This window comes from Polypterus senegalus, chromosome 7 (assembly GCF_016835505.1).
Source record: "Polypterus senegalus isolate Bchr_013 chromosome 7, ASM1683550v1, whole genome shotgun sequence".
Taxonomy (NCBI): Eukaryota; Metazoa; Chordata; class Cladistia; order Polypteriformes; family Polypteridae; genus Polypterus; species Polypterus senegalus.
Genome location: NC_053160.1, coordinates 165329632 through 165342811, shown reverse-complemented (window position 1 = coordinate 165342811; position 13180 = coordinate 165329632). Strand labels below are relative to the sequence as shown.

At 36.5% G+C, this 13180-nt stretch overlaps 1 protein-coding gene across 5 annotated transcripts in view; it reads left to right on the top strand.

Moving 5' to 3' along the window:
- Window positions 1-13180, top strand: part of slc12a2 (solute carrier family 12 member 2) — a 201910-nt gene that overhangs the window by 142427 nt on the left and 46303 nt on the right. For all 5 annotated transcript variants that reach the window (XM_039759496.1, XM_039759494.1, XM_039759493.1 and 2 more), the window contains exons 11-13: window positions 3247-3354; window positions 5981-6104; window positions 6411-6512. In XM_039759496.1, the coding sequence (XP_039615430.1) occupies window positions 3247-3354; window positions 5981-6104; window positions 6411-6512 (334 nt within the window). The remainder of the gene's footprint in view (window positions 1-3246; window positions 3355-5980; window positions 6105-6410; window positions 6513-13180) is intronic.

Genomic DNA, 13180 nt, shown 5'->3' with positions numbered 1-13180 from the left:
TTTTGTTGAAAGTAAAAGAGCTGCTCTGATTTATTGCCTCTAATTGTTTATAGAAGATGCAGGTCTCATGTTATAGACTACTGGAAAAAGGTTTGAAAGAATGATGTGTTGTCATTGAACAGATACAAAAGCTAATTCTTAATTGTTCAGTGCGGACTTTGAAAATATTTAAAAATGTGGGTAACGCAGGAGTAGAGTTTTAAAGCAGAATTCTTCAGTGACGCAAAACTAGAACAATTAAAAGGAGGGCCTTTTTATTGGCATAATGGATGTTTGTTTTAGAGTCACAAGATTAGGTAGGGGTTATGGGATGAAAGAAAGCATTGATTCACTTTTTTAGATGCTATTATAACCCTCTGTGTCATTGATATTATGTCTGAAAGGCACAAGGGCATGGCTGTTATTAAGAGGGATTGAGCTGTCAATCAGATTTGCCAGGATGTTGACAAATGTCTACAAACAAAAGATGTTTGTCTTAGAAGTGCAGCACTTCTGAAGGATGGATAGCAGAATAATTCTTCTAATGTGGATCCGGTCTCGTGTTTGCAAGAATGTACTACTGAATAATCTGATAGGCACTGTTTGCTGTGTTGAAATGAGATGAATCGGCTTTTTATTTCTTAGCTTTAACCTTAGCTACTTGGATGCCAAGTCATTTCTGTTCTGTTGATAACCACAGCCTACAGAATCCTACTCTACATTGCAGTGTTTCAGCGGACTTTATATCACATTTCATCCCAACTCTTGAACTTGACCCAGTAAAGTATCACATATAGATTGATGAGTTGAATGGTTAATGTTTACAAACTGCAAATGATGGATTTCACTCAAATAAATTAAGCTAGTCCGAGAAACCCCTAATGTTAACAGTCTTCAATATTTTACACAAAGGCTTGAGGTTCTGCAGAACTCTCATTAATTATGACTGTAGTATAAGTAGATATTTCTCTTAGACCTATGCTCTTCTGATTTCAGCCACAGTATTCTTTTCTATCCTATAGCTACTAACATTTTGTACTATTAAAATATTTGGCAGTTTTTTCTGATAGACCTTCAAGCTAAACTAATTTGACTGCAACCCTAAAAAGTAGATTTTATACCATATTTATCTGATTGAACATAGTGGACAAAAACTGCCAAACATTAAGAAGGTGTTGAAAGAGAATGTTCTGCCAGTATGACACAATGTCAGCAAAGGTCTAAGTGTATTTTATATGAATCTGTGGCCTTTCTGTTATAATACATTACTCCATTTCACACTTGTCTGATTGAAAGGAGAAACCTATTCCACTGGCATTTCACATCTTCCAGAAATTAAACCTGTTAAAGAGCTTGGTAATTATGGGTCATACAGGACTCTATTTCTTTCAGATCATCCATTGGCAACATGCAACCTATGTTATGCAACCTTATTTTCAAGAAGAAACCCTTTTTTACATGGAAGTAATGTTGCATTATTGGATACAGCATTCCACTCAATACTATCCACCATACTGGTATTGTAATGAAATGGCTTGATCAACGATACCAAATGGGAATTTGCATCTGTCAGTATTTCAATATATGACTACAACTTCAATACCTACATCTTGTTCATATTGATTGAGGTGCCTTCTTTATACCTTAAGGTGCATTCTGCTTATGCAGTGTATGAAATACATGGTATGTTCTGGAAAGCAATTCATTTAAATTATTTTTAATAAAAGAACCAATTTAATGTAGGTTCTGTACCAGGCATCTTTCCACATCAGTACTATACCCCTAAAAAGGTTAATAAACCAGATACGAGAAAGAACTTGAATTGAAAATAACATATAATTGTCCTATGATTGTGTCATTTACTTTTATATTCATCACCATTTCTGTCTTACAATGACTTTAGCCTGCTGTTTTGGTGTGGAATATTAAAGACAAACTAAACAATCAACTTGTATTCACTGAAACAATGTTTCATTTGATCCTCCAATTCTCCTTTTATGCAGCACTTCAGAGTACGCAAATCATTCCGACACATTAGCGGTCATAGGCTATGGGTATACAATGGGGCATAATACTAAGTAGCATGAGGTGGGTAAGGGCCCATTTAAAATCCATACTTCTGTTCAACTAAGAATCTGATACTAGTGATGAGCCCTAAGTGTTGTATTGGAAACTTTAGCAATCTCCTGTTGGGAATGAACAACAATTCCTCTTAAATCGTAGAAGAGCTGGTATATAACTTCCACAAAAAGAAAAAAAAAGTTTGTATGGAAATTGCTTAATGAACCATATTTCAATATGTGGGTTTGGAATTCTTGTGCAAGCAGACTATTTCAGTTTTTATCTGCTGAGAAATAACAACTTTTGTCTGTTCTCCTTGAGCATCAGGACATTATAATACAAGTATGGTGTGGTGCATAATGTGTAGTATCATTTCTAATCAAGCAACATTCTAAAACTTTCGTAACATATATATTGCCGTAGAGGATGCTGGCATCCCGGCTGAGATGGATGCTTCATTACCTGGCCATGAAGCCTTTATAATCGCACGGTGTAGGGAGACTGTCTTCCAGGGTTTCTCCAACACAATAGATGACAGCATCCCTCTAGTGGATCTCCCATGTGTACATCTGCAGGACTACATGGGAGTTGTAGTCCCAGTGGGCGGCCAGCTGGGTTTCTTCAGAGCTGCCAAGGAGTGCTGCACAAAGGAGGAATCCTCACTTTAGAGAGGTTAAGCTTGACCCGTAAGCGCTTTCTAGCGTTTGTAGCGCCATGTAGTGGCACTGGAAGCAATCTCGAATCTTGTTTTGTGAATCCCTGAAGAAGTCCCTGTAAAAGTGTTTCTTTAAAACAAAACTTTAATTTGAACCTGCCACTTGTGGAGGCGGGGTTGTGTCTGATATTTGGGGCTCTGTTTTTTTTTCCATCATCACTGAAAGTGCGCAAAAATATAAGAGGTGTGTATGTCACAGGGTTGTAATTTCTGATGGATCAATAGAATGTGTGAATATGATCACCCATAACATATGTAGACTATAAATTATCCCTCCTAGAGTACATCAGGATGTTCCATCAAGCAGAAATTGTTCCATTAAAACACATTACCGTGCTGATCAAAGAAGACTGGGGGAAGCCTTGGGATAACATATTTAGGATTTTTTTTTTTTTTTGCAATATAAATTAGAGCTGAATGTTTAATGTTGCTGCCATACATGCCTGGTATTCAGTTGAGACAAAATTGTAAACTATTGATTTCTTCCATAGGTAATGAGCTTGGTGTCTGGGTTTGCACCCCTCATTTCTGCTGGCATCTTTTCAGCCACTCTCTCCTCTGCCTTGGCTTCACTAGTGAGTGCCCCCAAAGTCTTCCAGGTATGGTCAATCTTCATTCTTCACAGTTTTAACCTGGAGCCCATTATTAACTAAGGCAAATGAGCAAAATGTCTTTCATATGGATAAAGGTGTGCAACAGTTGACCAGTTACATGGTTCATGTCTCTCATTTTTGGAGTGACAATTTATTGTATCTCAGTTTATATCTCTGTTGGGCTCTGTGGAAATGGCAGGATGGTGCTGCATGGCCAGAGAAGAAAAATTATGCGGTAATGGGGCAAGCAGCATTTTATGAAAGATTAGGCTATAAGGCTAATGTCAATTTTCTATCACAGTTCAACAAGTGTGGATATTTACCCCATTGTAATACAGCCTCAGTTATGTGTTGTGCCTGAAAATTGATTTGACAGGAAGTGCATGTGTGCTGCTTTGTGACAGGTGGGTCTGCTAGCAGACAGTGCACTGGAGTAGGTGTTCTTTGGAAAATGAATAATTCATACTGAGTCTTTCTGAGCTACTGTATGTATTTGCTGGACAGTGCACAGCTATTAAAATTAAACGTTTCTCTACATTCCTTTTCTTTGCTCTTTTGTATTAGGGCTTCCAGCTTCTTTAAAATTTGGGGCATAATACCAAGTCACTCTTCTAAATAAGACTGCATTTATGTCAGTTTTATTTCATGTTGTGTGCAAATTTGCTTGCCACCCCCTGGCCCAGCCACTTCACAGCTCTGCTGGTTGTGTATGGGTAAACGGATGTACAATATAAACAGGTGGTTATTTTCATTTAAACTGTTACATATGCATAATAGAACAAACTATTTTACATTACAGCGTGTAATTAACCATGGTATAAAATAGTCAAATGTAATAAATTGAAAGAAAACGTACTGTATATGCTTTTGCATTTACGTAATTTTTAAGTTCAAAATAAGTCGATTATTATTGTTTTTTCGCTACCTGTAAAGCTTGTGCTTCTTCGCCGCCTTTAAATTGAATCATATTCTGACCTGGTAATTGAATTGGTAATAATTCAATACAAAGACTTCGACCGTACATAGGCAATTCCATTAAATGCATTGACCTACCAAATATCTAAATATGCTTGAACTTTGTCCTGAGACTGTTCTTTGGATATATTCACGCATACTCTATAGTGCCCTTTATGAATTTACTTGAAGATGTACTTAATACTCATAACTGATGCACAATACTCAACATTAATATGACCATCAAATCATTTGAGCAAATACGGGTAATACAGTGCAATCATTGAATTATCGATCATCACAATTTTAACAACTTTCTTTCTGTGATAAGTGTGTTGTTTGTGACGATTGTCTCATCATTGATAATCAGGAAAGCCAGCCTTAGTCATATCTGTTGAATTAACGAAAACTTTGGGAAATTTCTTTAAACACTTTTTTTTCTTTTGACTACATACTGAATCTTTTAAACGAGGTCAGTGAGACATGTGTTTAATGACTTTGCACCATAATTCAGTATAGATTTCTCTGTTTGGAATTTCAGCACGGACAAAAAGATGTACATCATCAGGAGGTAATAATTTATTTTGCAAAGTAACCAACACCATAAATGCATGTGAGGGTTTTGCAGATACATTTTGTGTAAAGTGTGATACTTTTGGACAAATGGATTTGTATCCATTATTGGCTGTAGAATTTCTAATACAGCCGATCATTTAACTCTTTTGATTCAATTTTGCATTGCATCTCCGTGATCGTAAATATAAACTTGACCATATTTTTGTTTTTTTTTCGAAATTAAACTTGTGGTAGCTCTAATTGTTGCAGAACCTCAGATTCTCATAGCGTATGGTCCAGAATCATGTAAATCTACGTTTTGAGCATTAAATGATGCGCATGAAAACAGCTTATTGTAGATTCGGATATTTTGCCTGTAGTGTTTGTGGATTTCACTTTCACCAAACAACAAATCTTTTAATTCTTGCGGATACGCTTCCTCATTGGGAAGAAACACTACTTTTCCCTGATGGCCACACGAATTAGAAGCCCCCTAGTAAACTAACATTTTTCAAAACTACTCACATACAAAATGCAGTAAATAGACTGTTAAAAATGCACAACAAACACAACCTTTAAAATGGAATCAAATAATATTGTTGTAATTTTTTTATAAATTAATATCAATGGAATATTTCAGGTAGAAGTTAAAATGAGCTTGATAATGAAGTATTTTAAAATTGAAAAGTCATAGGAGCTTTGGGTACTAGGTAATGGAATTTTACCATTTCTTCTGCAAAGAACTATTTTTAAACCATTAATGAGGAGATTTTCACTTTCGCTTCAGATGAGAGTAGTACTTTATAGGTGCAAAGTTGCAAATCTGAGTACAGTCAAAAACTGTTGTACGTTGTATCCAGTAACTATCAACCAGTAAACTTTACAGGTGTTGTTATAGAAGACATTGTCCAAGTTATGACCAAGTAAGCAAACCTTCTCCAAAGGCCATGAACAAGTTGAAAATTTTGAAAGCTGTTAACCTGCATAGTGTTTTCGAGAGTATTAAATCCAATATATAGTGCAGTAGCAACATCTGGACATCACCTTTATTAAATGCATCCTTTTTTCTTAGGAATCAGTGTAGTGTAATAAATATTTTATAAATATTTTTTACCCCATTTAGGCTTTGTGCAAAGACAATATCTATCCAGGCCTACAGGTATTTGCAAAGGGATATGGCAAGAACAATGAACCACTACGTGGCTACCTTCTTACCTTCATGATTGCACTGGGCTTCATACTCATTGGTTAGTTATCTTTTTAGTATTACTCATTTTACGATATGCTACATTAAGATGACTGCAAATATTTGATCTATATATACAGAAATGATTTGTTTGTTGTGTCAGTCCTAGATATGAACAAAGCTATTAGTGGAAAATACAGTTATACACAATATGAATATATTTCATACTGGGACTTTTCTCCATGATCTGTAGTTTTGCAGTATTGGTGTCTGTAAACGCCATATTTCAGCTAATTGGTGAAGAAGAGGTTATGTGTATTTTGATTATGATGTATTAATTATTCTTATTGCTTTGTTTACTTTTTAGCTGAGTTGAACACAATTGCTCCTATTATTTCCAACTTTTTTTTGGCCTCCTATGCCCTGATTAACTTTTCAGTGTTTCATGCTTCCCTTGCAAAGTCTCCAGGTATGTAAGATTGTTTCCTAATGATTATAAGAATAGAATAATGGTATATTTGTCAAAATGCAGATGTTTGTGTTTTTCTTAAAGTTACTTTTGTTGTAAAGGGGTTCAAATCTATAGGCACGGAGTATTTCGTGGACACAAGCACTGTAGATGTGTAAATGCTGCTTATACATTTCTCTGATTTCTATTAAATAATGACTTTTAAATACATTCTTGTTTATCATGGTGCCAGGGAGTGACAACATGTTGTATGTTGTTTGGACATACAAAGAAGAATTTCACTGTACTACTATACTGACATGGCTATGAATGCAGGGGATATACTCCAGAAAAATACAAATTGCCAATATAAATGGCATACATAGATTAACATTTAGCATTTCAAAGCATGCTTTGTTGTGGTCTGTGTTATCAACAGAGTTAGCATTCAGTTTGTAGCAAAGTCATAACTAGAAAGTAAGCTAGTTGGGTAACCTTGTTTGCTTTTAGGCATTTATTTTTGACAGTTAGATTTTTTCCTTGCTTTGTACTCTATATACAAGGAAGGTGAACAAAACAAATGATAATCAGAATAATCTGGCGATCATCTTCCCTTTAGGACATCAATTTAAACATGCTGTTCTTTCTCTCTCTCTCTCTCTCTCTGTCGCTCTGTCTCTCTCCCTGTGTCTCCCTTCCTTCTGCTTCTTGGTTTATTTACTCCCAAGAGTAGGAGGTTGATAGTTTTTATTGACAGACAGCTGAGCAGAGATGAAATCTTTCACCTGGGCTAGTGGTACCATATTGTTCTTTTCCCTTAGAAAGAGTATAGACAGAAGTGTTAGACCCCTAGGTGGCGACTTCCATTTTTCAAAGAAAGACTTCATGAACAGTGTGAGGGAAAAAGGGGGGAAGAAAAACCAAAAGGTCATAGAGTGTGGGTCACAGCCAGAAACACAATTTAATTGCCAGTGGTAAGGTGGGAAAAATAGATTTTTTTATAACCACATTTGCTGCAGAAGGCTTATTTATTTGTTAGGAGAGTCCTCTAGAGAGGTGGTCTAATATAATCGATGTCCACTTTTGGTCAATGCCATCCTTTTATCCTGGTGGACTGGAATGGGTGTTACTAGAGATCTGGCGCAAATGGTCTTCCTCTGCCACTTTCCCGTCCAGTTGTACAAAAGAAAGTAGAGGTTCTTTTAAAGTCTGTTTACTTTTTCCCTCCTTCATCCACTATGCCTCACAGTAGATCCAGCAAAACACTTTACCATGCTCACTTGTTTGACAGTAGTCACATCTGTCATACTTCCAGCACAGCTATTGATATTAATATTAGGTCATTAAAAATATAAAGTTTTCATAAATGCCTTTTAATATTTTTATGGAAATAAATTGAAAGAGGATATGTCATATTTTATTTATGAAACAATTATACCACCAATATTTGAGCATTATGAATGGTCCAAATAAGGAAAAATATCCAGTGAGCAACAGTTCACTGGGTGACAATACCTTTTTAATGCCAGAGGTCAGTGAGGAATGGCCAGACTGGTTTGTGCTGATAGAAAGGCAACGGTAACTCATATAACCACTCGTTACAACAGAGGTATGCAGAAGAGCATTTCTGAACATACATGTCAAACCTTGTAGCAGCTGGGCTACAGCAGCAGGATAATACACTAGTATCCAATCCTGTCAGTTAAGAACAGGCAACTGAGGCTACAATTCACACAGGCTCAACAAAATTGGACAATAGAAGATTGGAAAAACATTGCTTGGTCTGATGAGTCTTGATTTCTTCTGCAATGTTTGGATTGTAGGGTCAGAATTTGGTGTCATGAAAGCATGGATCTATCCTGCCTTGTATCAACGGTTTAGAGTGGTGGTGGTGATGAAATAGTGTGGGGGATATTTTCTTAGCACAGTTTGGGCCCCTTTGTACCAATTGAGCATCATGTAAATGCCACAGCCTATCTGAGTATTGTTGCTGATCATGTCCATCCCTTTATGACCGCAGTGCACCCATCTTCTGATGGCTACTTCCAGCAGGATAACACTCCATGTCATAAAGCTCAAATCATCTCAAACTGGTTTCTTGAACATGACAGTGAGTTCACTGAACTCAAATGTCCTTCACAGTCATCAGATCTCAATCTAATAGAGCACCTTTTGGATGTGGTGGAATAGGAGATTTGCAACATGGATGTGCAGCTGACAAATCTGCAGCAGCTATGTGATGCAGTCATACCAATATTGTCCTAAATCCCTGAGGAATGTTTCCAGCACCTTGTTGAATTTGTGCCACAAAGAATTATGTCAGATCTGAAGGCAAAATGAGGTCCAACCCAGTGCTAGCAAGGTGTTCCTAATAAAGTGGCTGGTGAGTGTATATAGGAAGTAGAAATATTAGGTATGTTTGGTCTTTAATTTGAAAGTATGTCTTATTAGAAGGACTCAGTAGTTGCTGTGGACTCATCACTCGCCACATAATCATTATGCAATTAAAGTTTTTGGTTTGTGCATTGTAGCAAAATAGCTCTAAGTTCCACTACATCGTCCATTTTGACATTGTTCTACACCCACATGATGTATATCCCTACATTTATGTTCTTTTTTTTCTAATAAGAGTAATCTTTTTTTCCGGTCATTCATGTAAGTTTGTCCATTCTCTTTCTAACATTTGACCTGTGCACCTTAACATTGATAATCCAGGGCTTTCACATAAATCATGAAATATATACAGTATATACATACAGGTATATATTATATTATATTATATTATATTATATTATATTATATTATATTATATTATATTATATTTCAGTGAATGGGATAAATTTTGTGTTGCTTTCTTCTTTTCAAATTTTGGAAGTGATTTTAGGTTTTGAGAAATATGAAAATTTCTTTGGTATCGAGATTTGTTGTTACTATTAACTGGTTATCGACTTTGATGACTCTGTGGGCAAAGTATCTGAAGGTTGCAGTTTTGTGCATAATTATTATTAGATTCAAACTAGCTGAAAATGCTGTTGCTAGTTTCGTCATGCCCTATAACCTTATGTTGCCTGAAGACATCTGCACATAGTCGATGGCAGTATAAACTCCTGCAGAGTCCAGTCTTATTTTGTGTAAGCGTATCTGACAACTGAGATAAAAAAAGTATTTCCCTGAAGTCCAGATCCCACACTGAAACACTGTTTTAATTCAGATTTTTTTTTTCTTCTACAGTTTGCTTTACGTTTGGCTACACTTTAATTCTCATTGTTTGCAGGTCAATACAATTTTTTTAAAGTAGTTACAGCGCACTCATTAAACTAATCCTTAGCCATGTTTTAATGTATACCATGCTACCTAAATGTTTAAATGCCAACACCCATCATTATTACATTTCTTAGTACTTTTAACAATACAGTATTGTGCCCAAGAATAAAGACCTGCACAGTAAGGTACAAAATACTCATCTTCCAAATGGCTATACCCTCTTTGGCAAACAGCTTTCAGTCACTCTGTGTCCTTTTTCATGGCAAAGAAATTTACAATAACTATCCCAGATAAGCTTTAACAGAACATTTACTATGTCCAGGGATAAGTCAAACACTGTCCTGAATCATGAGACTAGAGCTTACCTAAGGTCCTAGGTTTACCTCTCATATCAGTGCGGTCAATCCCTCAAATCCTGAACCCGTATTGGCACAACATGTATCTTATGTGGATATTCATTTTTTAAGATTCCATTGAAGTGTTAGTGAGGATTTTGTTCAACAACAAAAAAATACATTAGATATTGTCTGACAATTGGCCAGAAATAATGTTAAGTCTACATCAACATGTATTTGCAAAAACTGCTTATGGGCAGAATTTTATCAAACAGTTTAATCTATAAATTATAAACTAGCTAATATGATCTCATATAAAGCAAACCTACAGCTCCTTTTTTCTCAGTGGGAATGTGCAGGAACCATTGTGTTCAAGTGTAGACTGGTGCACAGTGTGTATTAAACAGCTGCTGACATCATATGTTAATTTAGTCACATTAAAGCAAGAATGTTTTTGCCATCTGTACAAATATATTTAGGAAAGGCATGAAATCTGAACAATGTCAGATGGTACAGAGTGGAAACTGAGCTATTTCTGTCATGGCCACACCTCCATTTGCTATTGTTTAGGGAAACTTCCACTTGAATTTGCACTGGTCCTAGGGGAAATGTTGTATGCCTGATTTTCAGCATTAGTTAATGAAAGAGGAGAGTTACATTGAAGAAGTTTTAATATCTGTGAACAGGTATAAAAACAGTACTTTGGCTTGCCCAGGTTGAAAGACATTCTGGCATACCTGTCTACTATGTTTTTCATTCCTCTCTTTTCTTTTCTTTTCTGGTTATAACTTTAAAGAAGCAGAGGCGAATTTCAGAGTTAGGATGCTTATGTGTTTTAGATATGTGCTCTTGGTAACAGAGGTATAGAGAATTATATCATTCTATTTTTGTTTACCCCAGTTGGACTAAATGGCTTCTGCAAATGAGTCTTATTCATTTTATAATTATGTGGATTTACAGTGGGCAGCAAAGCTGAGCAGCAGTTCAAAAGTGCTGCATGGCACCCTGAGAAAAAGGACACAGAGTCTTGACTACTCCAGATCGACAGTTAAATTATGCAAACCGGTGAACTGCACCAGACCCACAGAGTCTCAGTTGCAGTGTTCTGTACAATTTGTAACTGACATATGGCCAATTTGAAAAAACAACCAAACGGCCAGTCCCAAATGGAGCCATAAGTTGGTGCATGAGTGTGGTAGTATTAAATCAGTATATTTCCTGCTGCAATGTTACTTTTGCTGGTGTAAAATTCACACTTTAATGTAACCAAATTCAAAATTTAAAGTTAAATCAGCCTGCAGCAAGAGTTAATCTTTTTGAGATGGACACCAATATCATCTGAAATATTTTTGATTGTGGGAAAGGAACCTGTCCAGAGCTGTTTTCCTGTCTTGCACACATTGCTGCTGAGATGAGGCTTTGCCCCTCAACCTTAAACTGGTTTAAATGGGCTTCAGAACGTTTTATAACAGCCACATCTTTTTAGGTGTATTCACATACAGTGGGTATGGAAAGTATTCAGACCCCCTTCAATTTTTCACTCTTTGTTATATTGCAGCCATTTGCTAAAATCATTTAAATGAATTTTTTCCCTCATTAATGTACACACAGCACCCCATATTGACAGACAAAAAAAAATAATTTTTGAAATTGTTGCAGATTTATTAAAAAAGAAAAACTGAAATATCACATGGTCCTAAGTATTCAGACCCTTTGAACCCTCAGTATTTAGTAGAAGCACCCTTTTGAGCTAATACAGCCATGAGTCTTCTTGGGAAAGATGCAACAAGTTTTTCACACCTGGATTTGGGGATCCTCTGCCATTCCTCCTTGCAGATCCTCTCCAGTTCTGTCAGGTTGGATGGTAAAAGTTGGTGGACAGCCATTTTTAGGTCTCTCCAGAGATGCTCAATTGGGTTTAAGTCAGAGCTCTGGCTGGGCCATTCAAGGACAGTAACAGAGTTGTTGTGAAGCCACTCTTTCGTTATTTTAGCTGTGTGCTTAGGGTCATTGTCTTGTTGGAAGGTAAACCTTCGGCCCAGTCTGAGGTCCTTAGCACTCTGGAGAAGGTTTTTGTCCAGGATATCCCTGTACTTGGCCGCATTCATCTTTCCCTCGATTGCAACCAGTCGTCCTGTCCCTGCAGCTGAAAAACACCCCCACAGCATGATGCTGCCACTGCCATGCTTCACTGTGGGGACTGTATTGGACAAGTGATGAGCAGTGCCTGGTTGTCTCCACACATACCGCTTAGAATTAAGGCCAAAATGTTCTATCTTGGTCTCATCAGACCAGAGAATCTTATTTCTCACCATCTCAGAGTCCTTCAGGTGTCTTTTTAGCAAACTCCATGCGGGCTGTCATGTGTCTTGCCTATCCTCAGAAAGAAAGGTACAGCTACCCTAACTGATATAAACATAGGACAGGTTTAGAAATGGACAGTGGTGTCAGGAGGTGGGAGGCTTCAATGGCTTGAGTGCATGATCTCTGCAGCACAGCCCTTTGGTCTTTCAGACCCTAATATACATGAATTAGGCATACTTTCCAAAATGTTATGTTTTATAAAATTGAACAACAGTTAGTTCCAGACCCTCCACAACTAACACACACCAGTCACTTTGATTTGTAGTCACACAGGAAGACTACAGTAAATCTCAATCTACTGTGTATTAAACCTACTGAGCAACCACAAGCCTATTTGTGCTCCATTTTTAACTTTATTGTAAAATGCTGTTAAGCACATATTCAGTGTCATCTAGTAACATTTGTAGTTGCATTCTGTTATCAGTATTACTTTTACTTAGTTTTAATTATGACTAATTGTTACAAACTTATTTTTATAAGCATAAATTCTCTAAATTTGGCTCTTTCTTTGCCATTGATGGGGCAGTGTCAGGCCTATTTTAACATTATCCTGGATATGATGCTATGGAAATAGAATGAATGAATAAGTGATTATTAGCCCAGAATTTTTTTTAATGAAAATGTGAAAGCATTTTTTTCTCTATTATGCATCAAATAGTAGTCTTTTTTGTATATGCATACTTTACTAAACATTTGTGGTAAGACATTTTCTAACAACCACCCAAT